This window comes from Microtus pennsylvanicus, chromosome 2 (assembly GCF_037038515.1).
Source record: "Microtus pennsylvanicus isolate mMicPen1 chromosome 2, mMicPen1.hap1, whole genome shotgun sequence".
In the NCBI taxonomy this organism is placed as follows: domain Eukaryota; kingdom Metazoa; phylum Chordata; class Mammalia; order Rodentia; family Cricetidae; genus Microtus; species Microtus pennsylvanicus.
The window spans coordinates 14,287,648-14,307,302 of NC_134580.1; the positions used below are offsets into that span (position 1 = coordinate 14,287,648).

The 19,655-nt window shown below is 53.0% G+C and overlaps 1 protein-coding gene across 1 annotated transcript in view; it reads left to right on the forward strand.

Moving 5' to 3' along the window:
• The first annotated feature begins 2,241 nt into the window (after window positions 1–2,241).
• LOC142844075 (uncharacterized) overlaps window positions 2,242–19,655 on the forward strand; it is a 34,916-nt gene continuing 17,502 nt past the window's right edge. The window contains exons 1-2 of the mRNA XM_075962391.1: window positions 2,242–2,378; window positions 2,484–2,614. Coding sequence (XP_075818506.1) covers window positions 2,242–2,378; window positions 2,484–2,614 — 268 coding nt within the window. The remainder of the gene's footprint in view (window positions 2,379–2,483; window positions 2,615–19,655) is intronic.

Consider the following 19,655-nt stretch of genomic DNA (forward strand, 5'->3'; position numbering starts at 1 on the left):
GTGTGTCCAGGCCCTCCCTCATGGCAGTCCAGTACAACGTGGAATGAAGTTTCCTGGGAAGCCGGACACACAAGGAATTTTTGAATTTACCAATGGCATAAAAAATTATATTTTTTATTACAACGGGCAAGTTTCAATTGGTTGACAGAAATGGCGAGATATGACGTCAAAGGATACTGGTTAGAATGCCAAGGCCAGTGGGGAGGGGGAGGAGGGAGACAGGCACAGAGACTGTGGGACGGGCCCTGGAGGCCTTGTTCTCCCTGGACCTGGTCGTCAACGGGCTATCATGCACCTCAAACCAGGCAGGTCCAAGTGGCTGTGATCCAGAGCATGTCTGGACAGGAGGAGGGAATCTAAGTCTAGGGACCCTGTGTTCACATGTGTCTCTGAGAGCCTGAGGCCCAGGCCGGCCTCTGTTTGGAAAACGCTTGGGCGCGCCAGTGAAGCGATCTGGAAGACGCTGAGGCCTCCTTGGCATTCTAACCAGTAACCAGGCCTTGGAGCCCAGCCGTCCCATTCCCCCTTGTAGGGGCCCGGTGTGGCCTAGAGCCAGCAGTGTCGCAGTTGCGCTGAGAGCAAAGCTATGGCCTTGAACTACCCCCGCAGCTCCCGTGCCCTAGTCCTAGTAGCAGGAAGTTGTTTCCAGGGAGAAGGGGGCAAGCCTAGAGCTGGGCACGGGCATTGGGCACCATGCCTGCGCGAATCCCATGCCTCCCATGCCTCCCCGGGCACCTTGCGTGCCCCCTTTGCATGCTCAGTTCTGTGCATTACTCCCCACACCCACTCGCGAGGTTCAGTGTGCCCTCGCTGCCACTCCCCGCTGGGCACCACGCTCCTTGCTCTGTTGGACTGGCGGGGTCGCCCGTGCGCGCGCCCCTTCCTTTGAGAAGCCACTGCCACTGTCCGGCCCACCACGCTGTCTCAGTACCCAATCTAGATCTCGGCGACCCTGGCGGTTGTCCTTAGCACCCACTGGACTGTAGGCAGGCAGAAGAGACTGCTGACGGCTGAGGGTCCCACTCGGCCCCAGCGTGCGCGCGCGTCCTGGTGCTGCCCGCAATCATGGCAGCCGGCGCCTTGGAGCGCAGCCGCGGAGCGCGCCCCGGCAGCCTCCTCCGTGCCAGGGCGGCGCGGGCGGCGCGGGCAGGGGACGCGCTCCTGTTCAGCCCTCCCCGCTGCGTTGGCCTCGGGGCTCTACGGGTGGGTCTCCGCCGTGCGGTGCCCAGTGGGGTGGGTGCGCGAGGGCGACGGGCGGGGCCGCGGGGCGGGAGCGCGCAGGCGGGGAGCGCCCGGGGCGGCGTGCCCGCGGGGGCGCGCACGCGGAGCTGCGGGGCCAGGAGCAGGGCCGGGGCGGAGAATCCGCAGCTCCCGCCGCCCGCCCAGCCCGAGCGCGCCCGTCCTGGTAGGGGGGTGCCCGGGAGGGGCGGTGCCCGGACGCACTGGTCCGCAGCGGGCACGGCGGCCGCGTTGGTATTCCGGGCGCGTTCGCAGCCCTGACCTCCGCGCGGAGCAGGGGTGCCCGGGTGCTCGGGCACGGCCGCTGCCGCCGCCCCCGGGCGGTCTCCCCAGGACGCAGGGCGCGCGGGCGCCTTGCTTTCCCCATCCCCTCCTTCCCGGTCCCCTGTGCCCCCTCCCCCGCCCCGATCCGGCGGCGAAGGGGTGGGCAGGGAAACGCGCTCTCTGGGACAGGTGCCAACTCCGAGACAAAAGACATAAAATAGGCGGCAACGGGGGAAGCGCGGCCAGCGCGCTCGGGCGGGGACCGCGGTGCCGCGGGGGCCGCATCCTCGGTGCCGGCCGGGGAAAGTTTGGGAAGTCGGTGCGGCCGCTCTGCAGCGGCGGGGGACGCGCGGCCCAGGCCGCCCTCCGTGCCGCGCTCGTCCTCTCCGCGCCGCTGCTGAATAATTCATAGCGCGCCCGCCGGCCATTAGCATGCACCGGGCGCGCGGCGCGTCTGTGCCAAGCAGCCGTTGCATTCGGAGCCGAGGTAGCGCCAGACCAGTGGCCCGCAATGTCCCGATGCCCTCCGATCTTCCCCTCACCCTAGTGGCCCGCACTGTGGCCCCGCGCGCACCCAGGGCCGCTGGGTCCCGAGCCCGCCCGACGGCCAGGCTCTCTCTGAGCGTCCGGGCCCGCTGCGCCCGCCTGACCGCTCCGGGATGCACGTGAACTTGGAGAAAGTCACGGGGCACGCCGGGCCGGTCCTCCGCGGCAGGGCGTGGGCACATGAGGGTCGGCATGCTTTCGTTTGCGTCCCGGACAAAGGTCTCCAGTGGCGCCAGTCGTGCACGCGTGATTTGTTCCTTCTGGCCACTCTTTTGCGTGGTGGGTCGTTGGATGCAGGACTGCAGAAATCCGGAGAGCAGGAGCTGTGGGTACGGAGCAAGGGGCCTCGCTGTGCGCTCGCCGGCGGCCGTTCCAACCTGCGAAGAGTTGCGGGAGCTGATCCGCGCTGCCCTCCGCTGTTCCTGAGCGCCCAGGAGCCCGGCACAAGTCACCCCAGACTCCAGCCAGCTGTCGCGGGCACGCCAGCGCAGCGCTAGCGGCGGCCAAGAGGTGGTCTGGCAGGGCGGTGGACCTGTCTGCCGCGGGCATGATCAAGGTTGGAGAGGTAAGCGCTTTTTTCACTTTAGCTTCTTGGCATTTAAATATTTAATGGACACATTTCTAAGAGGGGTCCTTCTTCAGGGACTGCCTTTCACAGCCGGGGACGTATCCGAGGTAGGTTGCTTTTGAACCCGAAGCCAGCCAGCTTGCAAAGAACGCCAAGCTGTCCTCTATCCAGAACTTGGAATTTGTGAAACACAGCTTCTGATCTCAGGTGTGGGGGCTGCTATCCTCGAAGAAATTTTATCACGCATATAAAATACTGTAACAGACATCTTAAACAATAGAAAAGAGAAAATATCTCGGGGGGTCGTGTTTGGAAATGTTACTTGGAAGCTAAAGTCCTTTCTTGAAAACTTGAACTGTTTTATTACTAAACCCTTACTACTTTAACAATGTTATTTAACGCTGGATGGACGTTTGCAGAGAGCTGGTTTAAGTGTGGCAGCCAAGATCCAGGGTGCAGTGGAAGGTCCTAGCGTGGAAGTTCTTGCTTGTGGGGCAGTTAAATGAGCAAAGCAAAGCAAAACCAAACAAAAAACTCCAGTTCATAGCCTCTTGAAATAAGTGCAGCTATAGGTGGCTTGCACAGCCCAGCTAGCAGGCCTGAGGAGGTTTGTGGGGACCAAAAAAGGGGTGAAAGAATTTGTCTTCGCCATAATTACAGGGTTTTTAGGTAGAACTGAAATTAATTTCTTCGAAGTTGGATTTCAAAAGCCTAGGTGGTCTCTCCAGGCCCTCGATAACTTCATTTTATTTGAAACACATAGGTTCCGGGTATCTGGGAAATAAAACCGTGTCTCTGTGTGTGTACCTAGCCTGGGTTAAAATGATAAACCATTTCGTGGGGATTAAGCCTGCTTTCATATAATCGTGGGGCAGGTGTGAATATACGGATTCTCCACATTTTCGGTGTGGTTTGGATAGCCTTGCTGGGGCCATTCACCTCAAATCACACACAGTGAGGGACACCTATTTCCATAACACCCCAGAGAGCCATGTGCTTGAGGCCCTGTTTCCAAGAATGTGGATGAGGCCGGAGGAGTCCAGGCCTACCTTCCTGGACCGCGTGCTCTGGTTGATTCAGGGTAAGAGCCTCAAGGAGTAAGAAGTCTCTTTTTGCAGAGTCTGAACTAAAGACTAACCTTGACCATCTTTTACTTATTTCTTTCTTTTTTAACTAGTCTGCTTTACGCTGCTGACCACCCCTGTTTTGAGCTTTTGTTTATTACTTAATCCGAGGCATTTAGCAAACAGAAAACCCTGGGTAAGACATTTGGGAGCCATCTCAGCTGTAGAGGTGCCTCTGTGGAAGGGATGGCACCCAGAACTGCTTGGCTTAACGCTGGACACGATGGGGTCCTTAACAGAAGCTCACTCTCCTTGCCAGAAAAATGCTGGCAGTGTTTTCCCTTGTCCACCGAAGACCCGCGGCACAGGGGAGAATAGGTGGTGGTTAGCTGAGGTTCTTCATCATGCTTGGGACTACAGCAGATGCACAAACAAATGGACATCTCCCCCAGGCCGTCGTATGGAAACCAAGGCGAGCAAAAAAGACCAAAGCCTTAGAGGAGGTGGTTCGAACCAGGACCTTGAACCAAAGGCACCATTTTGACGAGCATCAGGGTCCTATGTATTGCCAGACCATACCCTAGTACCTGGGAAATAGCAGGATTAAGCCTGTTTGTTTCCAGGGAGGCTGTCCAGGACATCTCCCCATTCTCAAATAGCTCGTTTTGGCACCATTTTTTTTGGTGGGGGTGGATACACACACACACACACACACACACACACACACACGAGGAAACATGCACTTGTCTGTTTTTCTCCCTGTTGGATTTAATAAAAGGAACAGGTAAGTAGGGCCCTGGTAGAATGGATGGCTGTGTGGACTTCTTGGGACATGAGGCTCTATTTCTGCTATTAAATTAGAGCCGATCCCAGGGTGGCTGCAGAAGAGCCTCACCACTCCTCACACTGTCCTTGGCAAGTGATCTCTAGGGCAGATGCAGGCTGGGTTTAAGCACCAGGCATGTGTGGCAACAAGGCCCACCGTGCTTTCTACCATGGCAGTGACCTCTGTAAACCAAACCTGGCTTTCTGCCTCTATCTACTCTCCAACAGGACACATGGCCCCAGCCCATCGTAGACAAGGTCTTACTGAAAGGCAGGAGGAGAGAGGTGGAGGACTTTGCCCATCCAGATGGGCACCCTGCTGGGCGGGTACTTCTTTCTGTCCAGGAGAACCTCTTACAAGCCTTGAAAGAGGAACATTGCTCAGGGAAGTGCCAGGCCTTGTGGGCCGGGCAAGAAACATCTTACAATTTCCATGCCTCGTTTTTATTGATTCTGTTGGATTTTCAGGGTTGTATTTAGATGTATAGAGTGAAGGGCCAATACTGATACAGAACTCAGAAGGCTGGAGTGCCCAAGCTCACGTTGGGGCGTGGAGTTGGAGCAGTCCAGGTTCTAATTTGTCCGTGTCTCCGGCTCAACCATGTGACCCAGGCAAGTCCTGTTGCCTTCCCAAGCCTGTACCCTGACCGTTCCTAAGAGGAATAGAGATGCCAGTATCAAAGGATGCAGACAACATTGTTTTCATAAGGTGCTGTTGCTGGCATGTTGTCTGAGAGCATCTAATGGCTGTGCTATAGTTAGAATTGTAAATGAAGTCACTGTAATTCCTTATATATTTATCATTTACTACCATGTGCATTTTATTATATATGTTATATTATGTTATATTCTAGGTAACAGATCCCACCTCTGGTTTATTCAGAAAGGACACCAAGAAGTTGACTCCCCAGCGCCTTTGGGTTGGCTGGTGGTAACTTGCAAAGCCAGAACTTTCCACGTCCTGGGGGTTTTGTGTAAATGTGACTACTGCATACATTGTGAATCTTGCCTTAGATACAGCAGAGGAGACAGAGGTTTCCTTAGGGATTCAGAATATGTTACCCCTTCCCAGGGCAGTATGAGGTTTTTCTGGAAAATGACTTCAGGGTTCTGGTACGGGTCTGAGCTTTGTTCCCTATTGTGGTCCAGCATCCTTGCCAGAGATACGGATAGGGGTTTGATAGGACAGTTTTGCCACTCTGACACATGAAGGGTACGTTTGCCAAATAGCTTGTTTTGGGGAAATTTTCTCCTGGCTGTTCATTCAAAAATACCCAGCAAGATTACCTTTTTTTCCCTCAAAGCACCTTGTTGGAGCAAAAAGAAACCTTTAAGGACACTAGCCACACTTTCTGATGTTACAGGGATATTGCACGAGAAATAGCAACAATTGCCTTCAAGCAGAGGCAATGGATCTTTTATATGGGGTATTTACTTTGAGGACTGTCCAGTGTCCCATTGGCTGGGATGGTGATCAGAGTTCAGGCATTTGAGTAGTGTGGGCCATGGCCTCACAGTCAAGGGCAGAGGTTTACAGGGGGGAAACGAAATTCCCCTGAGCTGTGGTTCTGGGGAAACCTCAGCGGGTATGGGTATGCCCATCTCTTTTTGTGGAGTGCAGTTTAAATTTTCACTATTTTATCTTTTTCCTCCTGTGCTTTATTTTCAAAGGCCACCAGAGGGTATGTCTGCAGTCCTTGGAAAGGTGGCCAGGTTTTGGGGTATGGGCCTGCTGAGGTTTCCCTTAGACCAAGTCTGGCCTGCCTAGCTGGGTTTCGGAATGCAAGTGAATAAAACGAACTCAGAGGCAGAATCGCTTCCCAGGGGCTCCACCAGACAATGTGGGCCCATATTTGTGGTTTTCCAATGTCATCTCCTCCTCCTCCTCCTCACATCCTGTTCTCAGATGAACTTGGGAGTGGCCTGTAGGTTGTGGGAGTCTAACTGGAGTGGAGAAGACCACACTAGCCCTCCTTTATATCCCCTACTACCGAAAGTAGTTTGCGCCTCGTGATCAACAAACCCAGAATGTGGAGCCATGAAGACTGCCTTCTAAATTAGTTGAAAACACTGGATTTATCTCCGAGGTCTCTACCCCAAGGAAAGTATTCCCGGCCTGCCCCCCACAAGGGCTGATCTGGCCCACACTATGCCTAGTGGTGGGCCACCTTAAATGTGAGGTCAGTGGCTGAGGCTCACCTTGGGGATTCAGAGTGGCCTTGCTGTGCCACGGTTTGGATAGAGAGTGCTGGAGAAGCCAGCATTATGTGGTTCTGGGAATTCCAAGGGGGACCCTTAGTCAGTGAATACCTGTTACTTCAAGTGACCCTTAGTTAAGACTCTTCTGCCCGGGGCCAGTGGAGGAAGACTTCGACAAGGGACAGACATGTCCTGGCAGGGAGCACCTACTTATTACTCAACAGATATTTTTTTTTTGCAAATGATAATATTTGTCTTCTGAGTAAGGTTTTATTTTAAAAATCCCTTTTGTTGATCTTGTTTATTTTGAATGCTGAAAGTTCATAGCATCCGACTTTCTATATTAACCTGCACCTCCAAAATGCCAAGCCAAGAAACTTTTAGGGATGTTCAGACATCTAAGGCTGTGAGTATAGGTGTGGAAAACATGAAATCATGGGAAAGAAAGAAATTTTGTGTCCTGGGCAGGGAAAAAAATGCATTATATTCACTTGCTGGAGGAAGCAGGCACAAAGTGCGGTGTAGTCTTGGCATCAGATTTTGGCATCTTCTAGTTGGAGTCTGGAATCTGGAGTCTCCTCCTTAGGATGCAGATGTGTGTGCAGAGGTGTTTGGGATTCACTGTCCAGGCAGTGGTGGGGAGGGTTTGTGAGCAGTGATGGCGTCAGGCTTGGGTAGGGTTAGGACCCGCCGTGGTTGCGAAATGTGCACAGGTAAATTTTTTAAGGCTGGGTACGTTTTCCCTTCAGATTAAAGAGGAATGCTGCCCAGGTGCTCTGGCTTTCTGATACCGGGCTGGGTTTTTCGGCGAACCGCCCTTCTTTACTATTGGAATTTCTGGCCAGAGTAGCACTCAGCAGAAATATCTTAAGTTGAGAATCTCCCTTGATATTTTTGAGAAAGGTATATACATCCAATTTAGGCTTTTATAATTACATCTTAAATTATTAAAAAGGTTACTAGCCCTGCAGCCGCTTTTCCCCATACCTTTGGACAGTAAGAAAAACCATACCCAGGATGGCACTCAGACCAGACAGAGCTGGTTCTGACCTGGAAGGACTCATGAGCGTGTTAAAGTTTATGCATGTCAACTGCTGAGCCTTCTCAACTAGAGAAATGCTTGTTGATGGGGCATATGACACGCGGTTGCATCCGATAGGGACCTGCTGCCCTCCGTGGGGCATCAGTGTCCCAAGGCCTTGATGGCCCTGCTGTAGCTGTAGCAACGAGCTGAGTGCAGCAGTGGTCACTTCTGATTGTGGTGACACTGGGTGCATGGGGGGGGCATGTCCTCTTATGGCCATGCGATCCAAATTCCCTTATCTCAGCAGAACCCCCAAGCAGGGCTTCGGTGGCTTCTCTGCATTGTGGACTAGCAGAACAGGTCCCGTTTCACACAGCCTAGGGACCCTTCTCCTCCCAGGGCCAGGCTCTTGGCAGCCATGCCAAACCATTGCTGGCATGGATTCTCGGCGTTATTGGTCGAGCGCATGGCATTGGAATGCTACCTGCTTTGTCTCTGGCGTCAGCTGGCAAGCAGTCACGTGGCCGTATGCGTGAGGCCAGAGCTAGAGACCAGAGACTCCTCCGGGACAGCTTCTTCCTTGCTCACTCTGCCTATCCTCTTCTTGGTCTTCAGCATGACTGTCTGAGCAGACAGGAAGCAGTAGAAAACAAGCAGGCTGCCCAGGAACAATCAGGTCCACATGCTTTGTCTGACCACCCTTTCTTTACATGGCTCACCATGGACAGAAAGATCCTTACCATTTCCCACATGGTAAGGAGTGAGGCCCATTGGCAGTGGTCCGTCCACCATCCTCGGTGGCCGGGCTGGCCCTGTGGTACCTGGGTGTCTGAGGAGAGGTGTCACATGCTGCTCATGAGCCCCTCCCTATACTCCAGACCCATTGCCTTTTTATGTGAGCACCTCTGATGTCATACAAAAGGGCCCGGAGTGACATGGTGCCTGAGAGGACTGCCAAGCGAATCTAGCAGGGGCAGGTGGACACCTGTAGGAGAGGGTGGCCCTTAGTCTAACTTCTGGTTGTTCCGGAGGGCTGCAGCAAAGGATTGTGTGCCCAAGACAGTGACACGGAGTGACTTTAATTACCCTGAGGGATCTGAGGGGACGGGGGTGATGTATCTCAGCTCTGCCCTGGTACTCCTCCTCGTTCTTGGCTGTTTGGTCGTTCTGGGATCTTCTTGCCCTCCCAGGCATTGGGTCCTGAGCACAGCGCTCAGCCCCAGCCCTACTTTCTGCATCCCGTCAGCCACAAGTAGGAGACATAACCCCCTCGTGAACATAGGTGAGAAAATCAAGGCCAAGAGCAGATTTGTGAACACTTAGCTAAATTCAAACCCATAGTCCAGACTCCTGGCTGAGGCAGCTCCTGCCTCCGTGGTTAGGATGGGTCACGCTAAGAGTTCTGGTCAATGGGTAGCTGGGATGGGAGCCCCAACTCTTATAAAAGAGAGCAGCCGAATGCCGGCCACCTCCTGCTTCTCTGCAGAACTCAGCATAGGAACAATGCGGCCTCTATCTGGAGCAGTTCGGGCAGCCTGGACTCCAGGCCCGTCAGAACTGCTTGGCTAGCCAGGCAGTCACAACATGGCGCCACGGCCACCCTGCCCATCTACAGGGCTGACTATCGCCTGGGCTGGGGCTGGACTGGTGTTCAGGCGTCCTCAGGCTAGCTGCTGAGTGGTCAGGCACTGCGGTATCCTCCCTCCTCTCCTTGTCGTCCAGCCCCCGCCTTTTTTTGGTGGTGGGTTTGGGGGCCCGGCCCACCCGCCTCTGCCACGTCTGCCATCCTCCAGGCACCCACGAGCATCTTTCGAAAATTCCCGGTGGGCGGGGCTGAGCTGTAGCGGCCGCCTCTGCCCCCCCTCCCTGGGAGCCAGTGCCAGATGAGAGAGCAGGAGACAAAAGTAGCATTTTCCTCGTCCTCCTAGGCTGGCAGCAGGGCCTTCCCCCAGCGCCACTTGCTCCTGGCAGTCCTAACCCCGGGTGCCAGAGTAGCCAAGGCCCAGGCCAGGACCTACGGACTGATGGATGCCAGAGCCCAGGAGGCCCAAGGGTCTGTCTGGCCGAGACTGGCACCTGGAGACAGCCTTTTGGCTGGCCGGAGCCCTCTTACCCAGCCAGGGCAGGGGACATCGTTCTCACTTGCTGGCTTTTGAGAAAGTGGCCCTGTCCTTCAGTTCCTTGGTAAGTGACCTCCCCTTCTCCTGCTGGGGACGAGCAGAGGGCCCTGCCATCTTGCGCTCCGTGCCTGTTACGTCTCCCTTCCCTCTAATTGGCTTAACCCAAACCCCAAATTCTATTTCAGAGCCCCCCTCCTCCTCCCAGTCTTGAGTGAAGCAGGCACTGCCAAAAAAACTGCAGGGAAGAGAGAGAAACCAAGCCATTTATTTTTAAGATCCAAAGCTATGGCTTTCAAAATGATAATGAAAACACACGCTCGGTATTTCGCAGTGGCTGCGTGTTCGATGAGGAGCTGAATGAGGGCTGGAGGAGGCATCAGTCGGCAAGCCGCCCTTCCTTGCCTGTGTTGCTTTGTTGTTGGAAGGGGTCTTATTATTTCATTACCATTTTTTTTTTAAACTTTGGAAGTACTGGGAATGGAAGAGGGGGAAAAACCCAGAACCATCGTGAGGTCCTTCAGCAAAAGGCTGAGGCAGGGCCAGCCGCACACAGGAGGGAGTATTTTCGTGTTCTGAAACAGAGGTTCTTTTATTCTGTCCCGCATCCCTAATGCCACCATTTCCACAGTTTAGGGATTTAGTCCTTTCTGCCTTTCGTTTCGTTTTATTTTTTATTTATTTTTTTATATTTTTTTTAAAGAAGAAAGCTTTTCTTGGATGACAGCTCAGTGTGGGGAAGATTTGGGGTTTTGCACTCTGCTTTTTAAGCACTTGTTTTTAAGGCTTTTTTTTTTTAATTTTGAGGAGGGAATCTATCTACATCATAGTAATGTGCTCAGCTTGTAACCCCCTTGCCAGGCTGGGCGAGAAGTGCCCATGGACACGAGTCACCAGGCAATCCTTAAAAGAGAGCCCCAAGTGGTTCCCAGGCCTGTCTAGACCCTGTCCCAGCCTAGTTCTTTACCGGCACAGTCGTGCCAGGCCACACAGAGCCTAAACTGTGTTCGATGGGTGCTAAGGATCCCCCAAAGACCTTTGTGTAACCCGCCATGCCAGTATCGCTCGTAAGCTGAGTTAGAGGCTGTCTGAGTTTAATCCCAGGCCCCATCCTTTATAAAATAAAAAATAAAAAGGTGACATTTGCAGAGCTCAGCTGCCTGCTCACCTCCACCCCTCTGGCACACTGACAAAAGCACCCTCGACCACAGCCTGGCCAAGCCTATGTTTAAGGGTAGCTGGGGTCTTGATTTATGGGAACTGGAAAATCCTACACAGAAAGTTCCACTGCGCAGGAAGAGGAAAATTCCCAAGTACAGACATCTTTGTTTCCCTAGTCCAGAGGCACATGGGCTCTGTGTGTCCAGGAGCTCGGCTGCAGCAGCCGCCCAGAGCAGACTCCACCAAATATGAAAACGGAGCCCAGTCTGGCTGCTTTTGTTCTTACGCTAGGCAGCAGTCGATACTGAAGGGTTTGGGGCTGCGGAGACAGGCATATATAGCTGAGATAATTAAAACATTTTCACGATTATGACAGCCACATTCTGCTGCTGCAAGCTGGAGGATTCATTCCACCCAAATATTTAGCAAGCATCGGATAAAACACTAGTGGCAAAATAAAAGTAATGGGGGAATAAACTGTAATACGTTTCAAAGGCAAAAGCGTGGCAAAGAGAGAATTAGGCAAGGAAGAAAAGGGAGGTTAGGAGCTCGAGTCTGCATTTTAACAGCTGCCTACCCCTGGCTTGTTGTTTTTAATAGTTAGTGTAGGTGAATAGAGCTCCAATTTTAAGTTCTGGATGGATGTGCGGTAGAATTTCCTGAATGTTAATTCATCTTCTTTTTGGACAAGATAGGGGAAAGTAACAGAAAAATAATTCATGTAAATATCTTCACTGTTAAATTAGTACCTTCCACTCTGAGTCATTTTATCCATCGCTTTTTTTAGTGTATGTCTGTCACACCACATTTTTGCCCCTGGAAGATTGTAAGTATCCACTTGCCACCTAAGTTTTAAATTCCGTTAGCATCAGATCCCCTCCCTGGTCCCCCAAATGTAAAATGTCATATTCTGTTTTTTTTTTTTAAAAAAAAATGGGCAAAATCTCAGATCTCAGTGCTTTCCATGGCACCCATTTCTTTTTGACAGTATTAAAAAAAATAGAAAGTACCACGCAAAGCACTTTCCACATCATTGCTTCTATATAAATTCCACTATAGACAGAAATTATACATTCTCGAGGCACAGATGGGCTGGTCTGTCATTACCACTGCCTGGTACTTGTTGGAACACACGGCATATTTTAATTGTGGAGTCAACAATTTCGAAGAACTGAGGTCAAAACAAACAAGCTACATTTGTGTCGAGAAGCGAGCGTGTTCCCTATCTTCTGGAAGGGCTGACAGAGTGCCACTGCTTTGTTCGGTGTTTTTTTTTTTTTTGGTCTCCATATACACACACGGACGCGTGCCTGTTTGTGTGTGTGTAGGCATTTGCATACCGTGCATGCCCCTGGAGGTGAGCGCACACCCTGCAGGAGTGGCTTCTCCCCCACTGTGTGGCTTCCAGGAATTGAACTCAGGTTGGCAGGCAAGAACCCTTACCTGTAGAGCCAGCTCACCTCTCCTGCCCGCCATCTTTTAAGACTCCAAATGCCGTGTCAAAAGTCCTTCCGTGTTTTTATTAATTACCAATTTTTATCTCATTTTGCTGCGTGAATACCATAGCACTACCCTTAAATTCCGACTTGTGGGGCATGCAATTATTAATATAGCTTATTAACTATAGGGAGGTCCAGCCCTTGGCTATTCTGGGTCAGTGTGCATGTAATTATTTTGAGACCTGTGTGAAAAAAAAACCAAATAATGAATATTTCAAATGGTCCAAAAATACATTTAAGTCGAAACTTGAAAAAAATTTCAGTGGGTCAGTTGGATAGAGTAGGTATAAATTTAAAAAAAGAAAAAGTCCCAGTGAGATAAGGAAATGCAGAATTTACTGGGCTGTATTAACACACTAGAGGCCAGAGCACTTTTACGGCCACAATAATTTGCAGATGATGATAGCTGCATATTTTGGGAATTGTGTACAGGTGATGATGTAACCAGTGCTAAGCTGCACTTTTGCCTCCTTTTCCCATGTGTTAAACACTGACCTCTGTACTTCTGGAGTCAAACGCTGTGTTCCCGGCCTGTGGAGAGCATTTGAGGCTCTTGCATTGGGAGAGAGGAAGGGAAGGGCCTTGCTGCACACCGCCACCCTCCCCCCCATCCCCGGGAGCTCCAGCCCCCGCACCCATTTGTTATTAGAAGTACTTTGTTGTGGCTTGTTTATTTGAAGGCTTCTACCTGTTGGTGGAGATGTTAGCGAACAGTGGAAATGGAACACTGATGAAATCCTCCCCAGCTGGCTAGGAGTGGTGAGTCTGAGTGTCTAACCTCTTCCTGCTTTTCCTGCGGGTCTGCCAGTCTGTCCGCTGCTGCCTCAGAGTCGGGAATGTGTGTTCCTGCACTGGGCACCGTGAAGACTAAGGCAGAGCAAGAGGGTGGTGACAGTGTCATGTCGTGTACTGTTTGGGCCAGGGGTGCGGTGGCTCCCCACTTTTGGAAGAGCACATACTTAGGGTGGTGAGGCGAGTTGGGCTGGCTTTGTATTCTGGCTCTAAGTCAGTTCACTTTGTGAGCCTCAGTTTTCTTGTCTCTATAATGGGAACAGGGAACAGAGGCCTACCCAACATCAGAAAGCTCAGTTAACGGAGCATGTCCTCGCCCAGTCATTGCTTCCTTGTGGTACTTTGGAGCCTCGGAATATTCCCAAAGCAGGACTCCCCTCTCCTTTCCACCCAGAGAGGAGGGAAAATCAGAAAGATCCAGCCAGCTGAGCAGTTAGGTCAGGAATCGGGGCCCAATGGGCTTTCCTCCAAAGTCACTATGGGTCAGCTATAGTTTTTCACTGGCCTGTACCCCATACATGTAGAGGTTGGAACATGGATGTGCAACAATGTCTTTGCAGAGAAACATGCACAGAGGCGTGTGTGTGTGTGTGTGTGTGTGTGTGTGTGTGTGACATGCACACACATATATGAGTGTCTGTATTCCCCCGGTGGCTAGCACTCAGACCTGACCTGGGTACTGGTAATAGGCATTTTCCACCAAGGTGGGCAGTGTCTTTTAGATATTGTCTCTCTTCTTTAAGTGGATCGCAGAGCCCTTTGTCTACCCTTGCAATAACTGCAGTAGACAGCCCATCGCTGCCCCTAGGGGCTTGAAAGGAGCCCCCATCCCTAGGCTGGGGTAAGTTGAGGTAGAGGGTGGTGGAGTGCCGTCAGAGGTAGTCAGACCCAGGCAAGGCCCCGACCACCTTCTCCCTATGTGAACGGATGGACAGTTCCAGGCGCCGGCCATTTGCAGACCCGGAGGAATGAGAGTGAGCCTCTGGGCCCAGCAGAGGAAATGGCGGCCCAGAGTGGGGAATCTAGAAAGGCGGGCCCTAGGGCGGGGAGCTGCCCGGAAGTCCTGCTATTGCTGCTGGTCAGCTGCTAGGGGCCTTCTTCCAAGGAGCCACCCACAGGGCTGGGCCTTCCCGGGCAGGTCTGTGTATGCCTGCACACATGCAGGGCCTAGGGCAGGGCTTGCCTGTCAGGAACATCAGGCAACTGAAGGGTTGAATGAGATGGGACAGAAGCCTGCCCCATACTCCTCACAGGTCTTGGAGCTTGGTTTTTAAAGAGAGGGTTATAGTACCAGTCTCAGAGTCCGGAGGAAGCTCATGGGAGTTCTTGGCCGGGAAGCCCATGAGTTGCTGTCTTTATAGCCTCATTGTGTCCCAGTAGGAAGATCTAGGAAGCCCGCATTTGTAAGTGAGAGGTACTTGTTCACCTCATCCTCAACGTCCCCTTCTCGAAATGGGAGAACATCAGACACACGGGCTTCTTGGGAGGTTAAAGATCTGTGATGTGATGGGACATTTGGCCAGATGCAGGGTTGTTGACAGGTCGCAGTTGTGGGTGGGCCATGGGAAAGAAGCCTTGGCATTGGGCCTTGTGACTTTAGGCTTTAGAACTTTGAGTTTGGGTAGGGGATCGAGGCTGGAGCTGGGGTGCTCAGGAGGTAGCCTGGCCACACTAGTATGTGCGGGAACCTCTGGCCCAGTTTCCTGGGTGCCCAGCCCTGCCCGGGATTCCTGGGGTAGGTGTGCCTATGCTTCTGGCTCAGGCGTGGGAGGAGGGATCCTGGGATCCTGCCTGCTCTCGCCTTGCCGGGGCACATGGGATGAACCTCACCTGGGCCTAGGCTTTCAGAGTTCCTATTAATGACCTATTTCATCTACCAGCAGTACATGTGACCTTCTGGTGGACCCTTCAAAGTCCAACATGGCTGCTATCAGAGGTCTTAGTGTCAGGGAGACACACTCCATCCTGCTCAGGCCTAATGCCAGCACATTGGGAGACTCAGATCCTGAGGGCTGGGGCCAGAGGATCTCAGGTCTGCATCCAGAGTTCTGTAGCACCCTGGGAAAGCTCTGAGATGTGGACACTCTTGAACGGGTGACTCTCTTGGCCATCTAGCTGAGAGGTCATGCCAGGCACTTAAAAGTGGGCACTCCCAAGGCCAAGAACGCAACTAAGACTCACAGCTAGGTACCAGGGTAGGAAAGGCATGGATGGCCACTATAGTCAGTGCCCAACCACCAAAAGGGGATAAGACCAGGTGGGCGGGCCTGGATGGAGATCTCCACAGCTGAAAGCCCCTGCCTTGCCTCAGGTGAAAGCTTGGTCACAGTAGGCTTTTCCCAGAGAGCACCAGTGCAGCTTGGCTATCACAAACATGTCTTACGCTGAGTGACTCCCATTCTGCAGAGTACCTACAAAGTGCTAGGACTTTGCATGCGTTTTAAAAACCATGGCCGTGTTTTAAAGTGTGTCCGTTTTTAACTTTAATCTATCCGATTAGATTTTATCTCAGCATCTGACCAGAACCCTTGCGAACTAGTTAGAATCCTCCTGACTTTGTGGAAGAAGTCCTAGTCTAGTGAGGGGTGGACATCAACTTTTCTATACCAGAAAATACAGGCTCAGAGAGGCCAAGGAACTTTCTCACAGCCACACAGCTTGGGTAGCAGAACCCTAGCCTAGATCTTCTCCATGGCTGTGCTAAACAACCTGATCTTCGACCCCTGTTCATTTTCTGCCTGCTGGAGACTGACCTTGGCTGGTTCTCCTCAAACACCCAACCTCAGTAAGGATCTTTCCTGCAGCCTGGAATTCTGCTGCAGAAAGGAGTTGTCCCGGGTGGGGCTCCAGGTCATGTAGGTTTGAGGGTGCTGAAGACCCCTCCCTAACAGAACTACCAACACCTCTACGCTGGTGCATGCAGGTTTGAAGGGTCCAGGACATTGTCCTAACTCATGGTCTCATTTGCTGTGAGTCACACTCAGGGTGACAGTGGGAAAGAAGGAGAGAACATGGTGCTGTCGTTGCTCCCCTGTGGCCCTGAGACAGGGAGCTACTTGGGACTCTGGACCTAGATGCTGTGTCCCAGGTCATGGTGGTCTCCTAAAGGCCAGTTCTTTATGGTGAATAGGAACTGTGTCACCATAGGGAGCAAGGGAGCCTTCTAAGAACCCCAGCCAGCCTTCAGTCAGTGTGGCCCATGCTGGGGGTTTGAATCCCCAAGCCCACAGAGTCTCAGGCACACCAGAGTCATGCCAAGCTCCCTCTCTTCTTCATGGCCACAGTGCACAGGTTTTAGGTCCTTCAGCCTACCAGGCCAAGTGTGCCTGTGGGAGGAGACCCAGTAGCACCATCCAGAGCACAGTGGAGAGGACCATGTGGTGCTCTAGGGGTTTGCCCCCCTCTCTACAAGTACCAGCAGGCCTGAGGCACACTGAGCACCAGCATGGCTGGCGTGGCAAATGCAGATATGTTCATCTCACTAAGATGCCACTGGCTCGATCCCTTCTGAGGAGGCTCAGGCTATGCGCTTGGAACACCTGAGGAATCCAGGCGACTTCTTGAAGGTGGTGGACCCACCGCCCCGATCTCTTTCCTAAAGCTGACCGTCAGGGCTATGGCTGCAGGGCCCTGCGCCCAGCCCTACTCCTGCCACGTCCCAGGGCTCCCTGCCAGGCACCACCCCCCCCCCCCCAACCCTGTACAGGCCACATCTGCTGCAGCAGCCACGCCAGAGCTCCACCTCCTATCCTGTCCCCATGGAAACCAAGGAGGGGGGGTTAGCCACTGACTGGTTTCCATTAGAGCAGCCTGCTTTTCTGGAGCCCTGCCCCTGAGCTTCAAGGCCTCCCCAGAGACTTCTTCCTGCATTTACTGAACACCACTCAGTTTGTGCCAGGGAGCCCAAGGGTCTCAGCCTTGCCCACACTGGCTGACTTCCATCAGGGGAATATCAGGTGGGTCCAGGGCCCTGCTCAACACTGGGGACGCTTTGGGTCTTGGCAAGTTACGGTATCAGTACTTGGTCCGTCCTCGCCAAAGACTATCCCTACAGAGATTTGAATGACCCAGAGAACCTGTGTGGCTGAATCAGTCCTGCCTGGATTCCGGAACTCCCACCCAGCCATCAAACTTATGGGGCCTTGGATCCCTTTCCTGTTCCTGGGCCTTGGTTTACCCATCTGTAACACGAGAGGGCCAGCGACTTTCCCTGCGTCTCTTGTAGATGTATTTAAAAAGGAAGGAAAAGAAGGAGGAAGGGCGAGGAATAAAAAAGAAGACGGGGCCTTGGTTCTCAGGCCCGGGTTTTGTTTGCTTTCAGGAAGGGTTTTTGAGGGAGCCTGGTCCTGGAATGTAACGGAGACGGTGGTTGGAGAGGCCACGAGCCAGCCAGAGCCCTCGGCATCTGTTTGGCACCCAGTGACCTGGCTGTGAGGGCAGCGACAGGAGGCTTCAGTCCTGCCAGCGGGCTCTGCAAACGACTGGAGAGGCTTCCGGAGATCAGCAGTGTAGGCTGAAAATGAGATCCAGCTTTTGAAACCTCGGTGGGTTCATCTCTAGGAAGGCGGGGAGGCCCGTGAAAGGGACACAGACGGTGGCTTTGTGAAGTTCTTTCCAGGGCTAAATGTGTCTGTAGTAGCTCAACCTGGCTGACCTTTATACTGGGGGCATCATAGCATGCCACCCCCTTCAGAATCGGGAAGCTGAATTAGAGAGTATGGGTGTAGTTACTGGCACTGGCTCTGGGGGGACTTTGGGGGTAACCTCCACGTGGGCTGCTTGTGAGAGACCATTGCTGGCGCTGGTACTACTGAGGCTACTGAGTTCTACCCACGTTGGTCCCACACCAGGACCAGAGAGCTGCTGGTATCAGGCCATCTGAGTCATGCAAGCCACTGGCATTGCCTTCTGTGCCTCAGTGTTTTCATCTGCACAATAGGGACAGTGACTCAGACTCTGTGTAAGAACTAGATGAGAGGAGGGGTTGGGGCGGCGTCTGAGTGGTACCAGTGCAGGGTCCTTAAGATGAGCAAAACAGGCCACGTGTTCCAGTTGCTACTGCCCATGCGTTCACGCACCCTCTCTTGATACTGTCTCTGTTTGATTTCCCATTCAGGTGCCACCCCAGCCTCGTATCCCTAGACTTCCAAGGGTTACTGTCCCCTCCCTGTGCCAGGGAAAGTGGCCCATGAGGATGCTGTCTGTACCTCCAAGGGTGGGTGTGATGGCATTTTCAGTCTTCTGCCCTGGGCAGGGAGGAAACTTAGATGGGGACGGTGGCCTCCGGTGGCTACTGTCCAGCGTGCAAACCATACAACCTGATAGCTGTATGCCAGAAGAGCTGGAGAGAGCGGCATCCTGGGCCTGGCCTGGGCTGATTTAGACATCCAGGAGACTAGGAAAGTGAAGGAAATGAAGGAAATTTCCCCAGGGAAGGGAGAAACAAGATAGAGGCGCTTAAGTGCCCGGATAATTACAAAGCCTGGCCTGGTGGTTTACTACCAGGCGGACTGGCTCCTCTGACTGCCTCCATGACCCGTCCTTCTGGGCCCCCCCATGCCCTAGAGACCAGGGAAAGAGGCCGTGGGCACTGCCCCCACGCCCAGCCTCCACATTGTCTACTGGAGTTGAGCTCCAAGTCGGCTCTTGCAGGAGGCACCGTAAAGGGGATCAAGCTTCATTCAGTGCCGTGCTCAGACATCTGGTATCTGGGTGGCCTCAGAGAACGCCAACCTCACCCAGCCCCTTTCTATAGACCGAGGGAAAAGGGCTACGAGATCAGACTCTCACAAACAGCATCCTAGCCTGTACCTCTATTCGCAGCCGCAGGGACCTTAGTGGGCAGCTAAAAAGGAGACCACTGCCTGCCCCTCCCACCTGAAAGAGGGCTCCCATCCGTTCTCAGTTGAAGGCCAGTCACCTTAGCGGAACATGTACTGCTGTGGTTTGTTCTCAGACAGGGTGTTACAGTGTAGCCCTAGCTAGCCTGGAACTTGTTAACTTCACAGAGACCTACCTGCTTCTGCTCCTAGAGTACTGGGATTAAAGGTGTGTGCCACTGTGCCCAAGTCTTGGCGGAACTCACGACTAGCCTTGTGTCTCCACAACCCTTTTTCATTTTATTGGGACCCTGTGTCACCACCTCGAAGCCCTCTGAGCCCTGTACTCAACACCCATACTGTGGACTTACAACCCCGGTGGTCCTTTCACCCCGGTGTCTACACTGGGAGGTCCTGGGGCAGGGTGGCTATAACCGCTCATGGTCTTACAGCCTGGATTGGGTGTGTTTTGGGGGAACATTCTGAGACTGAAGGCTGTAGAAGGAAGGTCCCCATGCCTCCATGTACGGCACCTGAC